This window comes from Lolium perenne, chromosome 6, assembly GCF_019359855.2.
Source record: "Lolium perenne isolate Kyuss_39 chromosome 6, Kyuss_2.0, whole genome shotgun sequence".
NCBI classification, from domain to species: domain Eukaryota; kingdom Viridiplantae; phylum Streptophyta; class Magnoliopsida; order Poales; family Poaceae; genus Lolium; species Lolium perenne.
Genome location: NC_067249.2, coordinates 24,969,489 through 24,992,718, shown reverse-complemented (window position 1 = coordinate 24,992,718; position 23,230 = coordinate 24,969,489). Strand labels below are relative to the sequence as shown.

At 49.3% G+C, this 23,230-nt stretch overlaps 3 protein-coding genes across 3 annotated transcripts; 2 read left to right on the top strand and 1 right to left on the bottom strand.

The window, feature by feature from the left end:
- The first annotated feature begins 523 nt into the window (after window positions 1-523).
- On the top strand, window positions 524-3,868 carry LOC127308566 (BOI-related E3 ubiquitin-protein ligase 1). The gene is made up of 4 exons (XM_051339431.2): window positions 524-854; window positions 1,001-1,157; window positions 2,386-2,714; window positions 3,126-3,868. The coding sequence occupies exons 2-4, from the start codon at window positions 1,016-1,018 to the stop codon at window positions 3,696-3,698; spliced, it is 1,044 nt and encodes a 347-aa protein (XP_051195391.1). The 5' UTR covers window positions 524-854; window positions 1,001-1,015; the 3' UTR covers window positions 3,699-3,868.
- Window positions 3,869-7,288: 3,420 nt separating this feature from the next.
- On the top strand, window positions 7,289-11,450 carry LOC127308567 (probable polygalacturonase At1g80170). The gene is made up of 2 exons (XM_051339433.2): window positions 7,289-7,759; window positions 10,161-11,450. The coding sequence occupies exons 1-2, from the start codon at window positions 7,379-7,381 to the stop codon at window positions 11,301-11,303; spliced, it is 1,524 nt and encodes a 507-aa protein (XP_051195393.1). The 5' UTR covers window positions 7,289-7,378; the 3' UTR covers window positions 11,304-11,450.
- A 530-nt stretch (window positions 11,451-11,980) lies between these two features.
- Window positions 11,981-13,413, bottom strand: LOC127308568 (BTB/POZ and MATH domain-containing protein 3-like). The gene is made up of 3 exons (XM_051339434.1): window positions 12,922-13,413; window positions 12,504-12,777; window positions 11,981-12,344 (listed from the first exon to the last, which is right to left on the bottom strand). The coding sequence occupies exons 1-3, from the start codon at window positions 13,411-13,413 to the stop codon at window positions 12,040-12,042; spliced, it is 1,071 nt and encodes a 356-aa protein (XP_051195394.1). The 3' UTR covers window positions 11,981-12,039.
- Between the last annotated feature and the right edge of the window lie 9,817 nt (window positions 13,414-23,230).

The following is a 23,230-nucleotide window of genomic DNA, read 5'->3' as shown; positions in this document are numbered from 1 at the left end:
CCTAAGAAAACTAGGTGAACCAAAGAGGAAAGAGGGCCATTAGAGAATCGGTTTCAGTGGAATCGAGGAGATATGTTTTAGAAGACAAGCTTGATGCACAAGACATAACGGGGTGGCAGCTGGCAAGATTGAGGAGAGAGAAGAAAACGTTCTAGACTGTTGGATTGTAAAAAAGATTCGGTATTTTAAACAGCGTGACCGTGAAAGTAGTAGACTGTTCGAAAGAAGTCCTGTCTATTTAATCGTCGTTATATTTTCTCTCCAGTCAGTTATAAAAAAACCCAAGCAGAATTTACTTTTTTTATTTTTTGTACCAATTTTCAAAATATAAAGGCCTCGGCAAAGCACTCCTTGCATTGGGCTAAATGTTTGACAAATGGGCCTGCCTGTCCAATTACCGAACGTAACTGGTCAAGACATGCTAGGGCAGCCCAATTACCGAACCAGGCCGTTTGGTCCGGCCTTCCCTTCCGTTTTCTTCCTCTTATACGGAGCGAAAAAAACAACAAATAAATCGCGGAGTTCCCGACGCTCTCTCTCTCTCCCTGCCCCCTCGCCCGCATTCCCCAACCCAATCCTCGACGCCGGCATCGGCGGCGCCGCCGCCGCCCTCCCCGGGAAGCATCGCTCCGTTTCCGTCCCCATCCCTCCTCCTCCCCCCTCTGCCCCACGCCCGAATCGCGCTCGCGCCGCAGATTTCGCCCTCCCGCTGCCCCCGTATCCCCCTTGCCTCCACGATTTCGGCCGGGTTCGCGGCCGGCTCGTTAGGGTTCCGATCCGCCGGGACTCGACCCCCGACCGCCCCGATCGAAGACCGCCGCCGTCGCCTCGCCGCGCCTTCTTCATCTTCCCCGGTACGGAGGAAACGTTTCCGGCATGTGTCGGCGGTTTCCGTTTGATCCCCTCTCCATTTCCGCCCCGATCGTGACGAGTACCGCGTGATTTCACTCCGGTTTTCCTCGCCCGCATGTATCTCACTCCCCATGTGTTATTGGCTCAGGTAAAGGGTGCTTGAATGGAGGAGCACATGTTCGGCGGCGCCTGGGGCTCCTTGCCCTACCCTGGCTCCAACGCCAACGCCAACGCCAACGAGAACCAGTTCATGTTTGATGCCAAGTCCGCCCCGCAGCAGCTGCAGCTCTTCGGGAGCAACACTGGTATGATGATGATGATGACGATTCCCCTTGTGCTGCATTTCATATGTTCATCGCTTCGTCTTGTTGTAGAGTTCAGAGTTAGAGCCTAGGCAGTCCGGTAGGATTTACTGAATGTTCTTACCGAGATGAGCAGATACGTTACACCAGTGCTGCGAAGACACTGTGCATCCCCAGTCCCCTTGGTTTGTTGTCCGTGGTCGCTACAACCGAGTACCTTATCAGTTCGCGTCAGCCACTAGAACCTATGGCATCCCTAGTTCCCTACCTTATCGCGTCCCTACTCCCCGTCGTTTCAGATGTATAAGCTAGCCACGTTTCAGATGTATATTGCATCATTATGTGCAGAGCAACAGAGTTGAGCGTAGGCAATCCTGATCTAGTAGTCGGATTCACTGCATGTTTGTTCCAAAGATGAGCTGATGCATTAAGCCGGTGCTGGGCAGACGTTGTGAGTCCATACTCGTAGTACTCCCTGTTCTTGGTTGCAGTCATAATTTTCTACTTTATCAGTTGTGTAAGCAAGCCACGTTTCAGATATACAGTATATTGCACCATTATGACCAGAGCTAAATTGTGTGCTACCAGGATAAAAGGATGTTTATATCTCAGGTGCAAGGTTTATTGAGCTGGCTTGTTAACGATCTTAATTTTGTAGTATTACTGTCAGTCTGCAAATCGCATTACGAGATTGGAGCCGCATATATTACTATATATATTAGTATTACTCCTTCAAAACTTATCGTGATAAACCCCAACCACCCTCTGATAAGTTAATTTTTATCAGCTAGTAATGCGTGGAATGCCAATATTAATCTATTATTCAGGGCATGTTTGGAATTTATTCTCTTTTTAAAGTACACTATTATACCTTGGATTGTGCGTAAAACGACAGCATTTTGCCTGATGCGTTTTGTGGTTAATTTTACTTTGAGTTGTGATAGTTTTAGCAAAAACACTCTTCTTACTGCCTTGCCTTTCGGATATACATTGTATGCGTGCCAAATACTTGCTTCGACTCCTTTTTACCCTTTTAGTCTCTTTTTTGGTTTTCCATATTGACTTCATTATGAATGAACCAGCTGATTAGCATCTCTACCTCCAACAGGAGTGGCTTAGGCAGTTTGCCTTCTTGCATTTCTTGCAGTTGGCACCAGTGGTTATTACAATGTTGTGTGATGCTCAATTAAATGCTTCGATGTTAATCTTTTTATCAATGTATTTCTTGCAGTTGGTGCCAGCGGTTATTATAACTTCAATGCAAATAATAACTTGTCTGTTATGAACCAAGCAAGAAAGACAGGCAACTATACAGTTGATGAGAAGCAGCTCAAGCTTCAGATGTCCTTGAACAACTATGCTGATGGGTTAGCATGTACTGGTAATTCAAGTGTTGTGTCTACTGGGCTGAAATTGTCCTATGAGGATAATGAGCGTAATTCTTGCATCACATCTGGTAGTGGAAGCATGTCTTTGACTAGCACGACGCCATTTGTCAATGATATCATGAAAGAAATGGAGAAAGGAAACAAAGAGATTGACCATTATTTCAAAATTCAGGTAAATATTTTAATCTACTTTACGCTCGACAAGTTTTGAGGTGCAGTTTATCATACAAACATTAGTTGATGCAGTTTAGTGTCGAATGGTCAAATTCCAAATTCTGAAGTTGGTGGCATCACAACTAGTCACTTTCTAACCTTGTAAATTGTCGGCCTTCATATTTCTTGATTGTCAGATATGAAATTTGTTATCTGTTAGAAATTTATTATCTGTTAAGACTGTTACTGTATAGAGTGTGATTGCAAGGATATGGAAGATGCCATGCTGGTTCGTTAATGTTATATGTAGTATATGAGTGGTCCTAATATCATAGGCTCTGGTGGCTACCACGCACTTGTTGGTTCGAATTGTTTAAAGTAACTCCACAGATGTTTTTGGTGGTTATGTTCTTCCTCTCTGTTGTCACAGATGGAACAACTCAGCAAGCGTGTGAAAGAGATGGAGCAAAGGCGTATGGTTTCTTTTCTGGCATCTCTGGAACGAGGAGTAGGAAAGAAGCTGAGGGAGAAGGAACTCGAGGTGGAGGCCATGAATAGGAAGAGCCAGGAGCTGAACGAACAGATCAGACAGGTTTCCATGCAAGTCCAGTCATGGCAGTCAGCGGCGATCTACAATGAATCCATTGCCAGCAGCCTGAAGAGCCAGCTGATGCAAGTGGTGGCTGACCATGCCAACCGCACCAGGGAAGGCTGCGGCGACAGCGAGGTGGAGAGCGCCGCACCCGGCCAGAAGAACAACATCAATGCCGCCGCCCCTGGAGGCTTCTTCGAGTCGAGCCTCCTCCTCAGAGGCAAGAACGTCGCTAGCGGCTCTGGGCCGGCGGCGGCAGCCACTTGCAGGTGGTGTGGCGCGAAGGAGGCGGCGGTGCTGGTGATGCCCTGCCGGCACCTGTGCCTCTGCGCCGACTGCGAGAGGGTCGCTGGTACCTGCCCCGTGTGTCACTTCCCCAAGAGTGGTAGCGTCGAGATAAACATGTCCTAAGTGAACAATCTTATGTGCGTCAAAATCAAAATGGACTGTGAAGCAGAACAAGTGTACATAGATATAGTAAATCCAGTTGCTCTTGCCTTACTGTCATGATTCTGGCTTGGTCTTGCAATCAGTGGCCCTAAATTTTTTGATGGTGGAGGAAGATTTTGTCTCTTGTAGAATGACAGATTGTTTTCCCAGATCCTGTGAAAAACGAGAAGATTGTTTAGAAATCATGTGGTTCCGAACATTCTTTGGTATGGCATAACTGATAGAATTGTCAACTTGTTCACGACAGTTTCAGGCTTTCAGCAAAAGGTAATGATTATACAGTATTACTAATTATATTTTCTTTTCTGTTACAGAAACAACCAAAAAAAGGGGGAATCAAATATGAGCAGAGTCGCCGTGCGTCATGGGACGTTGCGGCAGAAGCAATGTGAGGATCACAACAGCAAAGCTAGGCCAGCAGCACACGCAAGGCAACGTGCAGCCCTGGGATCGATGCTGCTGGCTTTGCCAACGGAAATTGGGTCGGATGAGTGCGTACGGACCAAGGCATCGGCACGGCACACCGCTGGTGCGGTGCCATGAGCCAACTGCACCAAACGGTGCTGGTGAGGTTTCATGATTGGCACATTGATCTTACTTGGGAAAGGTTTCACCCCATGGGATGTGTAGATGGTCCAAATGCAACATGTCTTCATGTCTTTGGGTGAACCTCGACCGTCTACGAATTCCCTTTTTTGTTTGCGAATCCGTGTTTGTATCCTTTGAGCACACGCCTATTAAGTAGCGATCAAATCAAGAAAATCGATCAAACGATCCCAATACCGTGAAAGAGAAACTTCCCAGATCCAGGGAAGCTTATCATAAAGGGCTTCGACAAGGGGTTTTCTTCGTTCTTTGAGAAAAAAGATAAAGATCGGGTAGATTCGAACCGCAATTGCAAAGGTAATAACTACTATGTCAGCCCAAATCATGATCTTCACCAACTTGGATTTGGTTCTCTCGCGAAAATCGCGAGTTACAGAGATGAGAACCATGAAAAGCAAGATCTCAAATAAGAAAACAGAAACCGAGGAAACCACAAGAGTGAAGACTAGTAGAGTCTCGTCTTTTGCCATTCTTTGCTCCTTTTTCACTCAATGATTCATTCTAATTTCCCGACCAAAAATTCTATATCTCAATTCTATGATACCTGGACAGATGGTGTGGAACAGTAACGAGCCGCAGGTGATTTTCTTTTTCCCGCTAGGAATGCCATTTGGCATTCTGTTACGTAGGAGGAGAATGACACTGCTACTATGTTTCTAAGAGAACAAACTCATCTTTCTCTGTTACTCCCCTGCAATCATTTGGCCGGCTCTTGAGAGGATTGCAAATGAAGCGGGAGACGCTACCGAGGAGATGAGTGTGTGTGTGGTCTAACTTTGGGACTTTTCGCCCTGCCCCCGCGTCGCTCCCGCTGGGGCGACTCGGGCGGCGCCCAAACCCTAGCGCCGCCAGGCCCCTCCTCCCACCTTTCCACCTCCCTTGCCGCCACCTGAGGTGACCGCCGGAAAGCCGCGCGGCTGCCGAGGACGGTGGCGGCGAGGATCTCGTCGCTCCGCTTCGCTGCGGAGGACTATAGGACCGGGGCGGCGGCCCTTCAGGCGAGGCGACGGCGCACGCGGCAGGCGTCGGCGCGGGCGACTCTGGCCGTCGGCCGCGACCTCTTGGGAGGTTGGACCGCGGCGGGTGGCGACTGCGGCTTGGAGGCCCCCTCCCCGACAGATCGAGGTTGTTCCCCTCTTCTCTCTCTCTCCTCCCTGATTTCGGCTTTGCGGCGGCTTGCTGCTCGCTCTAGATCGTGGAGGGAGCTGGTGTGTGGCTCGGGACCGGGGGAATCCCTAGGTTGGCTGGCCTAGCCCAGCGGCGGCGGCGCCTGCGGGCGACGTTCTTCCTCCTTGGAGGCGTGGCTGAGGTCCCCTGTCTCCACCCCGACCAACCTCCCGGGTGAAAGCCCAAAATCTGTCAGATTGGGCGGCGTCGACGTGCTGCACGCCGTATCCTCCTTGGAGGCGTCGCCTGGGGAGTGAGATGCTCGGTGAGGTTGAAGGCGGAATCTTTGGTCTCGTGCAGTTGCTCCTGGTGGCTTTCCTGCTTCTCTTTGGGCGTCCTTAGGCCGCGGTGGTTTGGCCGGTGTGGTGTGCTCTCCCTTCCCTGGTGGTCGTGTTCTGGGGCTGCCTCGGAGCTCAAGTTCAGCACTTCCCTAGCTCTCGGGTGAGCTTTTCCCATGACCGATGGTTCGACGCCTTCGAGCCAAGTCGAGAGGGTAGGGGCCCTCTTCGGTGTGGGAACCGGAATGTGTCTTGGTGTTTGCAGTTCAGGGGGCCGTCCTCGCTCATGAATCTCCATCCTGCTCGTTGGCAGTGCCTCGTCGCGCCTTCGCTGCTCGTTGCCCTCGGTGCCGGAGAGTTGTAGTCTTCGCTTTGCAAGTCCCTTTGGTGCTTGCTTGTAGTGTTGAGTCGTAAGCCTTTCAGGGTGTGCCCTTGTATCATTCGGCCGTTGTGTTGTGTTGTGTGGTGTGGTGTTGTGTGTGGGTGTGTGTTCGGTTCGGTTTGTGTAATTCCTAGCCGGTTGATGGCTTTGTTAATTCAAAGCTGGGCTCCTAGCGAGCCTACTGTTTAAAAAGGAGATGAGTGTGATTGCAAAGAATCTAACCGTGGAGCTACATCATCGATCGTCAATCATGAAATGTTGGTGCGATGATGCCAGGTGGCCAGGAGCATCACCGTGTGTTCCGCTCGGTTAATGCAAGACTCTTTGGTTAACAAGATTCGAAAAAACCTAGGATGGCACTAGCATTTTGTCTTAATCCTACACCATACCAAAAACCACATAAAACTCTACTAAGCGTATATGACTATGAGGCAAGCAATGAGAATTCTTTTTCATATATATAAATTAAGACGACTCCAAAGGAGCCTACAGCTAGCAGAAATCAGGATCTTGTAGATCACCGTACTGCAAATCATAAAAATTGTGAATCAGTGAAGGATGTATGTATGAGTACCGAGTAGAGTTGACCCTTTCTGGCCTTTTTTTGTGTGTGGCTTTGCTACGAAATCAAAAGAATGATTAAGCATGGCGTAAGCTATCAACGTTAATGTAAAGATAATCCAAAAAGGTCCCCTGATCCTCTGCAAAAGGTTCCATGGTTTCATGGATGGATCCATCTAGTTCTTGCAAGAAACAATAAGTTATGACCTGTCGTCCTCTCACAATTGGTATTACGACCAGGCTAACGTTTGAGCCAATGATGACGCTATTTTCCTTGCGTGTGTAGCATTACAGTGCCGGCGATACGATTTGATTTTCAGTAGGAATATCTTGCAAATCAAATGGACAAAATGCCAAGGAAGAGAATATCAGAAGGTTGGATGGATTGCATGCTAGCTTGGGCATAGTGGGTCGTATTGCAGAGGATGAGTAAAGCATAAACTACACCTTGCCCTGTCGCACACTGCTATCATTCACTTGCGAGCACTTCAAGTCCAAGGAGAAACGAACACTCTACACCTCCCTCCTTCCCTCCCTCCCTCTCTCCTTGCTTGCTCCCACTATAAATTGTGGCACGTACGATCCTTCCAAACCAAGCCAAGTCTTCGTACACATTCATACATGCGCACACACCATCGTTTCATGAAATGGAGCGAGGGAGAAGAAAAGGAAGACGCATGAGAACAGCACCGCTGTTCTTGGTGCTGGTGTACCTGTTCATGGCCGTCGCGGCGGAGGAGAGAAGCGATGCCGGCAATGTCGATGTCGGTGTTGGAGGAGAAGAAGAGGCGTTTGACAAGAGGTTTTTGAAGCTGTGGACTGATGGTGGCGGCGGAGATGAGGAAGACCACCTCAGATGGTATGGCGACGATGATGAGTATGATAACGACGACGAGGAAGAAGAAGACGGAGATACCGTCATGTTGGGTGGTGCCAGATGCCCGCGGCCGACGAAGAAGAAGAAGAGGAACGTTGTGAGGGTCGACGACTTCGGCGCGGCGGGGGACGGCTGCGCCGACGACACTGAGGTACATCTTTGCGTACGTACATCATGCAAGTTTTAGTTTCCACGAATGATGAATCGTTCATGCCAACACCGTGACACCTACACGGAGCTGCCGACTACCCATGGCGTGACGACAATAGCTAGCTATGTGGCAAGTGCATGGAAATGCTGAGACACCGGCCGGCGCGAAATTTCAGAAGCGTTTCCGGCCGATCGATCTTGCGTTCAATATCTTGCAATTTTTTTTTCTGAAATCAAAAGTTCAGATCGAGAGAGCTTAGATATTTTGATTAAGTAATTTATTGTGCTGTGCTGGGCGGTTCTTTCTCAAGATAACAGATCAGTCAACTTGGCACACGATGCATGCTTAATCAATTAAAGGAAAGACGACTGATTAACACTCTTCATTTGCTTAAAGGATCTTTCAGAAATGAGAGAAGAAACATGTCTATATTGTTTCTAGTAGACATGTTTCTTCTCTGATTAGCACTCTTCTTTTGTTTCATAATTTTTGTCGTGGTAATTTGAACTAAAATCACGACAATACATATAGAACGGAGTACATGTCACTCAGACAGAGGGTAAGGATTTGATGCTGCATGAAAAGTAGGTAGCCAGACCATCCAAATGCAGCTAGGACGATGCCACACTTTCTATGTGCACTTTAAGCGATGTGAGCTAACCTGATAAGATAATAAAGAAGTGACAAGAGATTTGATAAGGATTGACAGTTGCTTAGCTTAACTGGCTCATCATTCAATCATCATCCACGGTCTGGCGGCATGCAAATCTCGTTGAGAGATCCATCATCGTAAGAAAAAGATTATCATTTGCGTGCACGTTGCCTGCCAACCAAAGCCTAAAAGAAAAGACAGAGAAATAAAAGAAGAAACAAATGCTGACACCGGCAAATGGACAAAAGCAAAGACAGCCCACACCCGTTGCATCCTCATGAGTCATGAGAAGTCACACCACACTCCTATCACATCGAAGTGTCGCATACCAAGCAACACTTGTTTCCCCCGGTACGCGGAGAGGAGTGGGTAGGGGTACACCCGTCGGCCTTTAGGAAGGAACAACATCACCTGCAGGTGTTGCCGCTCGGTGTTGGACAAGCCGACATAGATTTCTCCCGACCCCAAGACCACCACCCCAGACGATCCGGAGTGCTCCACCCAACCTGCCGCCCACCAGCACGCGCATTAGCGGACCTACCATCCCTCTTGCTCGATTAGCCGTCCAGGCTTCCGGCCGGCTGCAAGCCAATTTTCACCCCTATTTCATATGCATTTGACAAAAAATAGCACACTTACACCTGTTTTCCCCAGCTTCAAAATTTTCTTATGTTTGTCTTTGATCACGCACCACCACGGTCTTAAAGCCATCCTCGCTATCTCATTGTGGTCACCGTAGCGAGGCCTAGAAGAAAAGAAGGGGACAACAGGGTCGGGGTAGCAGGAGCGCAGTCGCGCGGGAGGGAACAACCTCCACCGCGTTCGCGATAAACGGCCGAACGTGTCAACAGAGACACATGCCCATTCTGGCCAGGTCAGGCCCAAATTGGCCCGCAAAATTCCTGCCGCCACGATGCAGTAGGCCGGTTGGCAGCGCAGCCCCCACCCATTCCCGTTGACGCACCTCTGCACCTCCACAGAGCGCCGCCATCGTGCCTAAGGTGGTCAGCCCAGGGCCATATGGGGCCCAATGGGCCCAGATCGGGGCTAGTTGGGTGTTGCCGGCCGCACACAAGCCACCACGACGTCCTGTCGCCAAGAAGGCACACTGTCGCCTCAAAGACCACCCAGCCGCGTCGGACAGTCACCTGGCTGAAGGACACCGCCTCGGTCCACGCCACCACTCCACGTGTGTGGGAAAGGTCTGACTGCTAGCACCGCACGGGCAACGCCTGGCGGCTCAAGCCGCCGTCGGCGGAGAGGAAAAGGAGAAAAGGGTGAGACGAGAGGTGGCGCCCTACTGTTATCCCCTGCTCACCCGCGGGGGGGGGGGGGGGGGGGGGGTCGAGACAGGAGCGAGCCGAAGCGTTTTTCGCTTTCATGCTTAGTTTGGTCCTGAATATATGTTTTTCTGTTCATTGCAAAAGCTCTGCTTATTTTTGAGAGCCTTGTCAGAAGAAAATTGAAGTGTGGAACTATATGTTATTTTTCAGAGTTGTTTTGATTTAAGGGTACTATACAAGAGCACTTCATTTATATATGAGTGATGAGTATCAACTTCGATTTTAGAAAGCTGAAGAAGACGATGGTTATGTAAATCCACTACCGAGCTAAGCTCACTTCATATTTCCAAATTTTCTTTCTCTTACAATAGCATGAAAATTGATGTAGAGTATCTAATTCAGTATTCAGTAACAAGACGAAGTGAATTGTTGAGATTGCTGATACCTGTCCTTGATCAACTACCAGGCATTCGCGAAAGCGTGGGAGAAGGCTTGCTCGCTGAAAGATGCGGTGTTCGTGGTCACCGCCAACCGCCGCTACAAGGTAGGCCCGATCAGGTTCATGGGCCCGTGCAAGGAGAGGCTGGTGATCCTGATCCACGGCACCATCGTGGCGCCGGAGGAGCCGTCGGAGTGGGACCCCAAGAGCCCACGCCTATGGCTCCTCTTCGGCGGCCTCGTCGGCGCGCGCATCCAGGGCGGCGGCGTCATCGACGGCTCCGGCTCCAAATGGTGGGCCAACTCGTGCAAGATCGACAGGTCCAAGCCGTGCAAGGCCGCCCCGACGGCGGTGACCATCGACTCGTGCTCCGGCGTGCGGGTGCGCAGCCTCCACATCCAGAACGCGCAGCAGATGCACTTGACGGTGTCGCGGTCGCGCGGCGTGCGGCTGGACAAGCTCGCCATCACGGCGCCGGGGGACAGCCCCAACACGGACGGCATCCACGTCGCGGAGTCCACCGCCGTGACCATCACGAGCTGCCGCATCGGCACCGGGGACGACTGCATCTCCATCTCCAACGCCAGCTTCGCCGTCAAGATGCGGGGCATCGTGTGTGACCCGGGCCACGGCATCAGCATCGGCAGCCTCGGCCAGGGCGGCTCCTACGCCGCCGTCGAGGGCGTCTCCCTCGACAACGCCCGCATCGCCCGCGCCCAGAACGGCGTCCGGATCAAGACGTGGCAGGGCGGCGCCGGGTACGTCCGGAACGTCCGGTTCTCCAACGTGCTCGTCGACGACGTCGACCACCCCATCATCATCGACCAGTTCTACTGCGATCAGAAGACGCCGTGCGCGAACCGGAGCACGAATGTGCAGGTCAGCAACGTGGTGTACCGGAACATCACCGGCACGTCGAGGCGGGCGGAGGCGATCAAGTTCGCGTGCAGCGACGCCGTGCCCTGCAGCGACATCGTGCTCAGCAACATCAACTTGTTACGGGAGGACGGCTCCGAGGTGCAGACAGTGTGCAACTGCGCCATGGGGTTCGACTATGAGCCGGTTCGGCCTGCCGCGGACTGCCTCAGAAACAGCGAGTGCAACGGTGGCGGGGACAAGAAGGTCGGCGGCGAGGAGCCAAAGGCCCTGCCGCTACACACCGAGCTGTGAAAACCATACGATGGTGCCGATGCAACGTTCCAGACATGCCCTTTTGACCAAGTTTGTAAGTACTATAATTAACTAGGATTTTTATTTATTTTTATCGTCCCTTGTACCCGTTGATAGATTAATCAGAATATGATGTTTGATTTTACATGTGTCCGTGTGTGTGGTGACTGGCGAGAAAAATACTTTGCCTTTTTACTTCTATAAAAAAAAACTTATAACTATTTCGTGTTGCATGCTTAAATCTTTTCAATCTGATAAGTGTGGAGACAACAGGGTCAGGCCATCAGGGTATACTCACCTGAACATATTACTGATCAAAGTATTCAGCTTGGCCTCTTTTTCTAGAAATCATAGGTCGTCTTCTAGATTTGTGCACGATGTTCGTAACACTATTCACCCTCAACTGGATCGTACTTGTACGCTGCAGGCTACTTATAGGGTTGCAGTTGATGGCACGCATGAACCCAACACATCCTTTTTCAGCTCACCATATGAACACAGAGACATGCAAGCATGACAAATGAAATGAAAGCAAAACGAAGAACATATTGATGATAGTTTAGATTACTGCATCTGAAACATCTGGTACAGATGGAGATCGAATAGTAGTACCTACTAGACAGGACGATCGACACAGAAACATGACCCTCTTATATCTACGAATGGACAGTAGTAGTACGATTTATCTGATGACCCGCCGAAATTTATAAGGCGAACATATATATGCTAGAAGGATTTAGGAAGCACGAAACTTGGAGATGAGCTCCTTCAGGCCGGAGAGGCTGGTGGTTCTGATGATCTGGTCCAACAAATCAGCGGTGAATACCTTGTGCATGCTCGTGTGGGATTTGATGAACTCCAAGCACACATCCTTCAACCAGCGACATCCCATCCGCTCAGCCACCACAATAATGTCTGCCACACTGTCTATGGTTAGGTAATAATAACTGGCCAATGTCTCTTCACAGATTATCTTCAGCTTTTGGAGATCATATCGGACCGCAGCTTCAAGCAAATTTAGCACCATTTTTATTTCATAATCTTTTTCTTCTTCTTCTTCTTCTTCTTCATTGACCTCAGTGTCGTCTCCTTCCTCTTTCTCTTTTGCTCCATTGTCCTCAATGTCGTCTCCTTTCTCTTCTTCTGCTCCATTGTTCTCAGTGTTCTCTCCTTCTGCTCCATTGTTCTCAGTGTTCTCACCTTCCTCTTCATATCCTTCATTCTCCTCCAGTAGGATGAACCATGGAACTGCATCGGTGTAGATGAAAGTAAGCAACGTACTAAAGACGTTTTGTTCGATATCATTTATCTTGAGGACACTTATCGTAGTAGCGCCCTCATCCATGGCCCCGAATAGCTGTGCCTTGAAGACCGTAGATCGGGCTGCAAGCATACACCTGTGCGCTGCGAACTTCTTGCCACCAACCTCAAACGTAATGTCAGCACCCTCCTTTGTGAAGAGAAGATTGTTGAACTGGCTTTGCATGTCAGACGGCGGCAATTGGTCCAACAAAGGAGCCGTGGTACTGGTACCGGCGGCCTGCTGCTCAGTGTTGTTTTTTCTTTTTTTGCAGGGATGCTCCTCAGTATCAGTGTTGTTATCCGCCTTGATGACAACAATGTCGCATCTGATGACGAAGCTATCGTTCTTCAGGTGTCTTGATCTTTCCAGAACCTGGTTTCGCATGAACCATGTGTAGCCCATATATGGCCGAGTGATGTCAAACTTTTGATCTCGACGGATGATCGTTTGCACCTGCAACTCAGGCTCATCAATGAAACTGAACTCATACTGAACCTTGACTCCCTGGCTGACACATTGGTGTCCTCCCACATCGTCGTCATGGACAAGCATAACCGACATAAACTCCTTATCGTCATTATCATCATCATCCCTACAATTTGGGTAGTACTCGACAATCCAGCGATGGCCACCAACCAGGAAAGGACGAGATGAGATGCAATCCCCGTTTGGTGTTGAGCCTTTAGTACTGGAGTATCCTTGGACCACGAGCAAATGGTACCCGCTGTCCACGCCAGCGTCGAAGGGCGACGAGGTGAGGTCGCACAACTTACCATCGACGATGAGGGACACGCCAGTGAAAGCCATGTCTGACGAGGCGACGAGTGGTAGAGCTGCGAGAAACATCAGGACATGCGTGAGAATCAACTACGAGATGGGGCTCACACTAGTAGAAAACCTCTCATCCATCTAAGCCATTGGTACCGGTTCCCTTACGAACCGGTACCAATGGGGTCATCTATACCGGTTGATTGGCTCTGGCGGGCGAGGAGATTTAATACCGGTTCGTTAGGAGCTTTCGTACCGGTTCGTGTTAGGAACCGGTACGAAAGGTCTTCGGCCAAAATTAAAACGCGTGGTGGGGCCCGGGCTGGACCTTTGGTACCGGTTCGTAACACGAACCGGTACCAAAGGGTACCCAGCCATATCAAAATCGCCCAGATCGTCCCGAGCCCCCTGCTGGCTCTCATTTTTCTCTTCTTCCTCACACTCTAAATTTTTCTCCACCTCTCACACTTCAATAATCTTTATTTTTCTCCACCATTTTAACAAGATTAACGGCATACATCTATCCAAGGGTTAGCAATATCATCCTTCCTTCCGGCGTTCCTAATTTAGCTCAGTTCTTTGGTAGTTTTAACTCGTACTATTTTTGTAGTGCAATCAAGGTGTTCGATGAAATGCCTAAGTCAGTGATTTTATTTTTTTTATATGCAATTTGAGCTGAAATTATGGTATGTTTTGTAGGTTTTAATTAGTATCATCCCCGTCCTCACCGCCGTCGATCGCTAGCGTCGTCCCCTAGCCGGCACGGTACCACCTCGGTGAGCCCCTCTTCTTTTTTATAAAAAACAATTAGTTTTATGTGATGAACTTGAATATTAATTAAGTTGGTCACTCATATATCCATGATGTTGTGTACTTAATGATTTTTGATATACATATAAAATGCAGATGAGTCGACAATGGATGTACGGTGACCGGTGCCATCCCGAGTTCATTACTGGCATGCATTATTTTCTCAACGTGGCTGAGGCAAACAGCAGTCGAATGGTTTCATGTATTGTCCATGTAGTTCTGTAAGAATATGAAGGATTACTCTACCTCGAAGACCCTTCACGTCCACCTGCTGGAGAATGGTTTCATGCCCAGCTATAATTGTTGGACCAAGCACGGAGAAAGAGGGGTTATATTGGAAGACAACGAAGAAGAAGAGGATAGTGACAACTATCCCAGCTTATTCACTGAAGACGGTGGTAGTAGAATGGGGGAAGACGAAGCTGAAGAAGAGCTCATTTTCGATGAGCCGATTTTTGATGACCCGGATGACGATTTGGGTCGGGCCATTCTTGATGCGAAGATGAACTGCGGAAATGAAAAGGAGAGGTTGAAGTTGGAGAAAATGTTAGAGGATCACAACAAACTGTTGTACCCAAATTGCGAAAATGGTCAGAAAAAGCTGGGTACCACGCTGGAATTGCTGCAGTGGAAGGCAGAGAATGGTACTTCGACAAGGGATTTGAAAAGTTGCTGAAAATAATAAAGAAGATGCTTCCGTGGGGAGAACGTGTTGCCCTCTAGCACGTACGAAGCAAAGAAGGTTGTCTGCCCTCTAGGATTAGAGGTGCAGAAGATACATGCATGCATCAATGACCGCATCCTCTACCGCGGGAGTACGAGAATTTGAATGCATGCCCGGTATGTAGTGCATTGAGGTATAAGATCAGGCGAGATGACCCTGGCGATGTTGAGGGTGAGTCCACCCCCAGGAAGAGGGTTCCTGCGAAGGTGATGTGGTATGCTCCTGTAATACCACGGTTGAAACGTTTGTTCCAGAACAAAGAGCATGCCAAGTTGTTGCGATGGCACAAAGAGGACCGTAAGAAAGATGTGATGCTGAGACACCCCGCTGACGGGTCGCAGTGGAGAAAAATCGACAGAGAGTTCAAGTCATTTTCAGATGACGCAAGGAACTTAAGATTTGGTCTAAGTACAGATGGCTTTAATCCTTTCGGCGAGCAGAGCTCAGTCATAGCACCTGGCCGGTGACTCTATGTATCTATAACCTTCCTCCTTGGTTGTGCATGAAGCGGAAGTTCATTATGATGCCAGTGCTCATCCAGGGGCCGAAGCAACCAGGCAACGACATTGATGTGTACCTGAGGCCATTGGTTGAAGAACTTTTAGAGTTGTGGCGTGACGAAGGTGTACATGTGTGGGATGAGCACGAACAAAAGGAATTTAACCTACGAGCGTTGTTATTTGTAACCATCAATGATTGGCCTGCTCTTGGTAACATTTCAGGGCGGTCAAACAAGGGATACAATGCATGCACACACTTGTTTAGGTGAGACTGATAGTATTTATTTGGGAAACAAGAATGTGTACACAGGGCATCGTCGATTTCTTCCAAAACAACATCACGTAAGAAAGAGAGGAAAGCATTTCGGAGGTGAGGCAGATAACCGAACCAAGCCTACCCGCCCTAATGGGGAAGTTATATATGATATGGTCAAGGATTTAGAAGTGATCTTTGGAAAGGGTCCCGGCGGACAATCTGTTCCGCATGATGTTGACGGACACGTACCCATGTGGAAGAAGAAGTCGATATTTTGGGAGCTACCCCATCGAAATTCTTAGAGGTTCACTCGCAATCGACGTGATGCACGTGACGAAAAATCTTTGCGTGAACCTGCTAAACTTCTTGGGCGTGTATGGGAAGACAAAAGATACACCGGATGCACGGCAGGACCAGCAAAGTATCCACGAAGGAAACAACCTGAATCCAGAGAAGTATCAAGGTCCTGCCAGCTATGCTCTTACCAAAGAGGAGAAGGAGATCTTTTTGAAGTCCCGAGTAGCATCAAGGTCCCGTCGGCTTCTCGTCGAATATAAAGGGAATAATAAACATGTCGGAGAAAAGTTTCAAAACCTAAAGTCTCATGACTGACACCTGATAATTACACAATTACTTCCGGTTGCATTGAGGGGGCTTACTGCAGGAAAATGTTCGAGTACCCATTGTGAAGCTATGTGCGTTCCTCAATGCAATTTCTCGAAAGGTGATCAATCCACTTACTCTACAAAATTTACTGAAGGATGTGGTCCAATGTCTAGTCAGCTTCGAGTTGGTGTTCCCACCATCCTTCTTCAATATTATGACACATCTCCTAGTTCACCTGGTCGAAGAGATTGGCGTTCTCGGTCTGTATTTCTACACAACATGTTCCCCTTTGAGAGATTCATGGGAGTCTTAAAGAAGTACGTTCATAACCGTGCTAGGCCAGAAGGAAGCATCTCCAAGGGCTATGGAACAGAGGAGGTCATTGAGTTTTGTGTTGACTTTATTCTCGACCTTAAGCCGATCGGTGTTCCCGAATCGCGCTATGAGGGGAGACTGCGTGGAAAAGGCACGCTAGGAAAGAAATCAGCAACGTGTATGGACGGACATTCTTTCACTCAAGCACACTACACGGTTCTACTTAATTCCATCTTGGTGGCTCCGTACAAAGAGGAACACAAGGAGATCTTACGCTCTAAATACCCGGAGCAACGTGAAGATTGGATTGATGGAGAACACATGAAGACTTTCGGCGGTTGGTTGCAAACACGTCTCATGAATGTCACCGATGACGAGCAGCTGTACTTGTTGGCCAAGCAACCATCTTCTACTATATCGACTTTTCAAGGGTACGAGATTAATGGGAACACATTTTACACTTTCGCCCAAGACAAAAAGAGCACCAACCAAAACAGTGGTGTCCGCTTTGATGCAGAAGATGGCAATGGGAACAAGGTCACATATTATGGGTACATAGAGGAGATATGGGAACTTGACTATGGACCTAATTTCAAGGTCCCTTTGTTCCGGTGTAAATGGTTCAACCTGAAAGACGGGGTACAGGTAGACCCGCGATGACGGAATGACTACAGTGGATTTCAAGAATCTTGGGTACGACACCGAACCATTCGTCCTAGCCAGTGAAGTGGCTCAGGTTTTTTATGTGAAGGATATGTCTAGCAAACCGAAAAAAAGAAAAGAAAGGCAAGAGGACACATCATACGATGAGCCAAAGCGGCACATAGTTCTTTCAGGAAAAAGAAACATCGTGGGAGTAGAGGACCCGCCGGACATGTCAGAAGATTATCATAAGTTGGACGATATTCCACCCTTCACGGTAAAAATTGACCCAAGCATCATATTAAACAATGAAGATTGTCCATGGTTGCGTCGCAGAAGAAGAAAGGGAAACGGGCGAAGAAAACTCAGAAGACTAGAGGAGATGGAGTATAACTTGTGTATCTCAATATGGAAATCACTTTTGTGTAATGATGTTACTTGTATGTAAGATATTAACAATGGAGATGGTTGGCTTGTTTTACTAGTTAAGTCACGGGCTTGCAGGGAAATTTTTCCGAGGCGGAACTTCCGAATATGCCATATATAGGGCATGTGCACCAAGGGCATATTCGAGAAGTTCCGCCACGGGTGATTTCCCAACCCTTTCCGCAACATTGTTAGAGGAGATGGAGTCTTCCACGGGCTTGCAGGGAAATTTTTCCGAGGCGGAACTTCCGAAGATGCCATAGGGCGTGTGCACCAAGGGCATCTTCGACAAGTTCCGCCACGGGAGATTTCCCAACCCTTTCTTCCATCCATGGTGATGAAACTCTCCATCCATGTTGGCTTGTTGAGCTGCTTCCCATGGTCTATCGATGCTCCTTTTATAGGCGTAGCGTCCTTATCCTCGCTCGACACTTTAGTACCGGTTGCGGACACGAACCGGTACTAAAGGTTACCCACGCGTCCTTATCCCACCGACGGGCGTCGTGCGCTACATACTTTATCTCATCGAGCAGGGCGTCCTTATCTCGCCGACAGCTTTAGTACCGGTTGCACCCACCAACCGGTACTAAAGGTTACCCACGCGTCCTTATCCCACCGACAGGGCGTCCTTATCTCGCTGACTTTAGTACCGGTTGCACCTACCAACCGGTACTAAAGGTTACCCACGCGTCCTTATCCCACCGACAGGGCGTCCTTATCCTGCCGACAGCTTTAGTACCGGTTGCACCCACCAACCGGTACTAAAGGTTACCCACGCGTCCTTATCCCACCGACAGGGCGTCCTTATCCTGCCGACAGCTTTAGTACCGGTTGCACCCACCAACCGGTACTAAAGGTTTGCCTCTGTCTTCCCGCCTATTTTCTTCCCACGCTTTCCACCGGTTCCCGCCTTTGTCTTCCCGCCATTTTTTCACTATATATATGTAGGCTTGGCCACCATTTACATATCACATCTAGACTCATATCTGCAAACCTCATCATTCTCTCCCATGGCTTCCATCGCATCTCTAACCCCCCGGGAGGCGGAGGCGCTTTGCGCCTCGAACTACCCCTGCCCGCCGGGCTACCGCGTCCCGACCGGCTGGTTGCTAAGCGTCGGAGGCGTACCGGTCCCTCCAGTCCCTCTAGGTGTGGCGCGCGAGATGGCCATCACGAACCACTACTACTTCGAGCTCACGCGAGCGGCGGAGGAATCCCCGATGGCATCCCGACTACAGCCCGACTTGGGAAAGCTTCTTCATCAATCGGCGTGAGAGGGCGCTTTCCAGGCATGAGGAGGGCGGTCCGCCTCCTTCGAACTTCAACGAGGCCGGCCGTCGGCTGTGGTGGCGCGGCCGAACTCTCCAGGGCGTCATGGCCTACCGTGGCCCCCGCCTGCGCTACCCTCAGTCCCAGCCCACGCGTGCTCACCCGCCGACCGGAGAGTACCGCGACCCCGATGCCAGCGACGATGATGACGGCGACTACGACGACTACAGTGGCGACTACTACAGGGCTAGGCACGAGTATGACTGAATGACTCCAACAGTAGAATTTGGCCATGTATCTTTAATTTTCAGTTAAGCTATGTACTTTTAATTCGAGTTCAATCGTAATAAAAATTTATTCCCGCCCTTTCTTTCTCGCCTTTTTTCTCCCACGCGCGGCGTCGTGGCGGGAAAGTTTCCTGCGCGACGTCGTGGCGGGAAAGTTTCCTGCGCGACGTCGAGGCGGGAAACTTTCCCGCGCGAACGGCGTCGTGGCGGGAGTGTAAAGAAAGAAATAGAAACAATAAATAGAAAAGAAAATAAATAGAAAAGCAATAGAAAAAATAAATAGAAAAGAAAGCAGAAAAGAAAATAAATAGAAAAGCAACGAGAAAAAGAAATAGAAAAGAAATAGAAAAGAAAATAAAAAAAGAAAAGAAACGAGAAAAAGAAAATCAACAGAAAAGAAAATAAATAGAAAAGCAATAGAAAAAATAAATAGAAAAGAAACAGAAAAAAAAAATAGAAAAGCAACAGAAAAAAGAAATAGAAAAGAAATAGAAAAGAAAATAAAAAAATAAAAGAAACAGAAAAAGAAAAGCAACAGAAAAGAAAATAAATAGAAAAGCAATAGAAAAAATAAATAGAAAAGAAACAGAAAAGAAAATAAATAGAAAAGCAACAGAAAAAAGAAATAGAAAAGAAATAGAAAATAAAATAAAAAAAGAAAAGAAACAGCAAAGAAACAGAAAAAGAAACAGAAACAGAAAAGAAAAAGAAAAGAAACAGCAAAGAAAAGAAAACACAAAAAAAAAAACAAAAAACAAAAAAAAAAACCTTTGGTACGGTTGGTACCACCAACCGTACGAAAGGCCTTTCGTACGGTTGGTGGTACCAACCGTACCAAAGGTGTTTCCTGTGTTTTACACTTAGCCGCGCGGCCATCTTCTTCTCCATTCTCACACACTTAGCCGTGCCGCCGTTCGCACCCACGCCGCACCGCGCGCACCACGCGCGCCGCCATCGGAGCCACGCCGCGCCGCCATCCGAGCCACGCCGCGCCGTCCGCAGCCACGCGGTCGCCGTCGCCGCGCCCCGCGGGTAAGTCCGCCGCTCCCTCCCGGCCTTCTTCCCTCCCCCGCTCGCACGCGCGCTCGCCTGTCCGGCGTCGGCGCCGCCGACGCCTCACCACGCCCGCCGTGCCCCGGCGTCGCCTCAGCACGCCCCGCCGTTCCCGACGCTCGCAGACGCCCACGCCGACGACGCCAAGCCGCACTCTGCGGCCGTCGACACCACCCTTAGGGTGTTCGACGAAATGCCGCAGACGCCCACGCCCATGCCCCTGCCCCGCTGCCGCTGCCGCTGCCGTGTCGCCCGTGCCGGCTGCCGTGCCGCTGCCGCTGCCGTCTGCCCGTGCCGTGCCGCTGCCGCTGCCGTGCCGTGCCCTGCCCGTGCCCCGTGCCCTGCCTCGCTGCCGTGCCCTGCCCGTGCCGCTGCCGCTGCCGTGCCCTGCCCGTGCCCTGCCCGTGCCCTGCCCCTGCCGCTGCCGTGCCCTGCCCGTGCCGCTGCCGCTGCCGTGCCCTGCCCGTGCCCTGCCCGTGCCCTGCCCCCTGCCGCTGCCGTGCCCTGCCCCTGCCGCTGCCGTGCCGCTGCCCTGCCCGTGAGCTGTGCAGCTACCCTGCCGTGCCCTGCCCCTGCCGCTGCCCTGCCCGTGCGCCGTGCCGCTGCCCTGCCGTGCCCTGCCGTGCCGCTGCCCTGTCGCTGCCGTGCCGCTGCCATGCTCTATACCATTTCAACACAAGACAACAACATTTGGGTACATGTGAGTGTATGGCCAATTTGCAAATTTGAGCAAAGGCCATACTTTCTTGGTTTGAATTATTAAAACACAACCCTATACCATTTCAACACAACACAACACCATTTGGGTCAAAGAAAATCAAAGAAAAAGGGAAGAAAGTGAAAAAACCTAAGTGACATATGCTAATGGTCAAATCTGCCAAAAATAATATGATGCCTACTTTGAGCCCCTTTGGTTAACTATTTCTAAACTAAACTTGCTAATCTTTTTGCCCAGATCAATAGTACTCATAAAAGTGAACAACTTGGTTAAAGTCAACCTTGCTGATTCAAAGTCAAACTCTTAATATAAGCATGCAAAGTGGCAACTTTGAAACAAATTTTAGATTTCCCCAAATTTTGGAATATTCACAAACCGCCGCGACATAGAGAGAAGAGCGAGAGGAGGAGCGCCGAGTGTTAGGGTTAGGGTCTGTAGCGGTGCCGAGTCCGTGGCGGTGCCGCCGTGTCATAGAGAGAAGAGCGAGAGGAGGAGCGCCGAGTACATAAACATATGAACATCACAAGGTGAAATCTGGATAGATAGAAAGTACCACAACTAAGTTTTCTTAAGGGCATGCTTGTGTTTTTGTTTGGCATATTCATTTCAAAAGGAGGGCATATGTGTTTGTATTTCACATGATTATGCTATTAATTGCTTTCTTAATTTTGCAGTGACATTGAGGTATGGAGGACGGCACCTTCGTCCGAGATGAGGAGGGGAAGAAGCGGTGCAGCGATTGATCTATGAGAGTGCCCGTGGTCCGGAACCCGACGATGGAGATGACAACGAGTACCCCGACTTTCTGAATGATTTTGGCGAGGGACTTGAGTCTGAACAAGTTAGAAAAGACAATGAAGTGTCCATCACAAACTCCGGCGAGGTGTATATCTATGTATCAATTAGTCTGTGTTCATCCCTAGATGCATTCATTTATTTGTATTGCACTTATTAACGAATAATTTTTCTTTTAGCCTTCGGATCATCGAGCAAGTCTGTTAGAACAAAACGAGGCCCGACGCGGGTGCTAAAGGGCGAGGGCAGGTTAGCCCTCACGGCATTCAAGGCTAATGGTGAACCAGTGGAGCCCAAGGAGTTTTGCCACAAATTTACAAGTCAATCCGGAGTTATTGTTAGGGACCATGTACCGATCAGCATTCAAGAGTGGCATAAGCCGAAGAACCCGGAGAGTGGTGCTACTTATGTCAACGACAGCATGAAAAAATTTCTTTGGGAAACGCCATGCGACAAAGTTCAGCCTACCGGAAGACATGACGGAAGGCGGAAGGATAAAGTCAAGGAATGGACATGGAAGAAGATGGCCATACAATTCCAGAGCTTCAAGAAAAATTTATGGGACAAATATAAGAATGAAGATCCAGTATTCGATGATAATACCGAAAATCTAGTGAAGATAAAAGATCACCGGGCCGCATTTAAGGAGTATAAGAAATCGTCTAAGTTTGTGTCCCGATCGAAGAAAAATACCGAAAATGCTGCAAAGAAGAAACTTCCGCATCATTTGGGGTCAGGTGGCTACAAGAGTGCCATTCCGAAGTGGACAGCGTTTGAGAAAACACAGATGGATCATGGAATCACTCCACGAGACATGGGGCGGCCCGAACGGTCCAAGTTCTGGTTGTTCGCTCATGGGGCAGGGTTGGACCCAAAGACAGGGTTGATCGTTGCGAAGGGAAAATGGAAGGAAAAAATTGAGGCAATTGTACCGAAGCTTGTAGATGCAATTGAAAAGGTCAGAAAGGGAGAGTACATTCCCGATCGAGAGAATGACGAGCTGACACTCGCTCTGGGGAACCCTGAACATGTTGGACGGGTACGAGCTCGCCCAGGTCTCACCATGAAGGAAGCGTGGCCGGACAGCGCTGACACTTATAGAAGCCGTTCGCGAAAGAAGAAGAAGGACGCCGACATTGTAACGGAGTTGTTATCTAGGGTGGAGGCTCTTGAGAGAAATCAGAGGGCACCTGATCAGCCGCTGTTTCTACAGGATCCACAAGCCGATGCTGCCCCATCTCAGCGAAGAAGCAGTGTCGGTTCCTCGCATCTTGACGGATGTGGAGGAAGCTACCCCGTGGATTATGTCACGGAGAAGACAGATTGCGAGCTACATATGTTAATCAGGACCGCGTCTGTTAAGGTGGCGGTCGGCTATGTGTACCCAAGTGAAGATGGAGCAATGCACCATCATATGCCCATTCCACCTGGTTGTGTTCGTGTCGGGGTGGATGA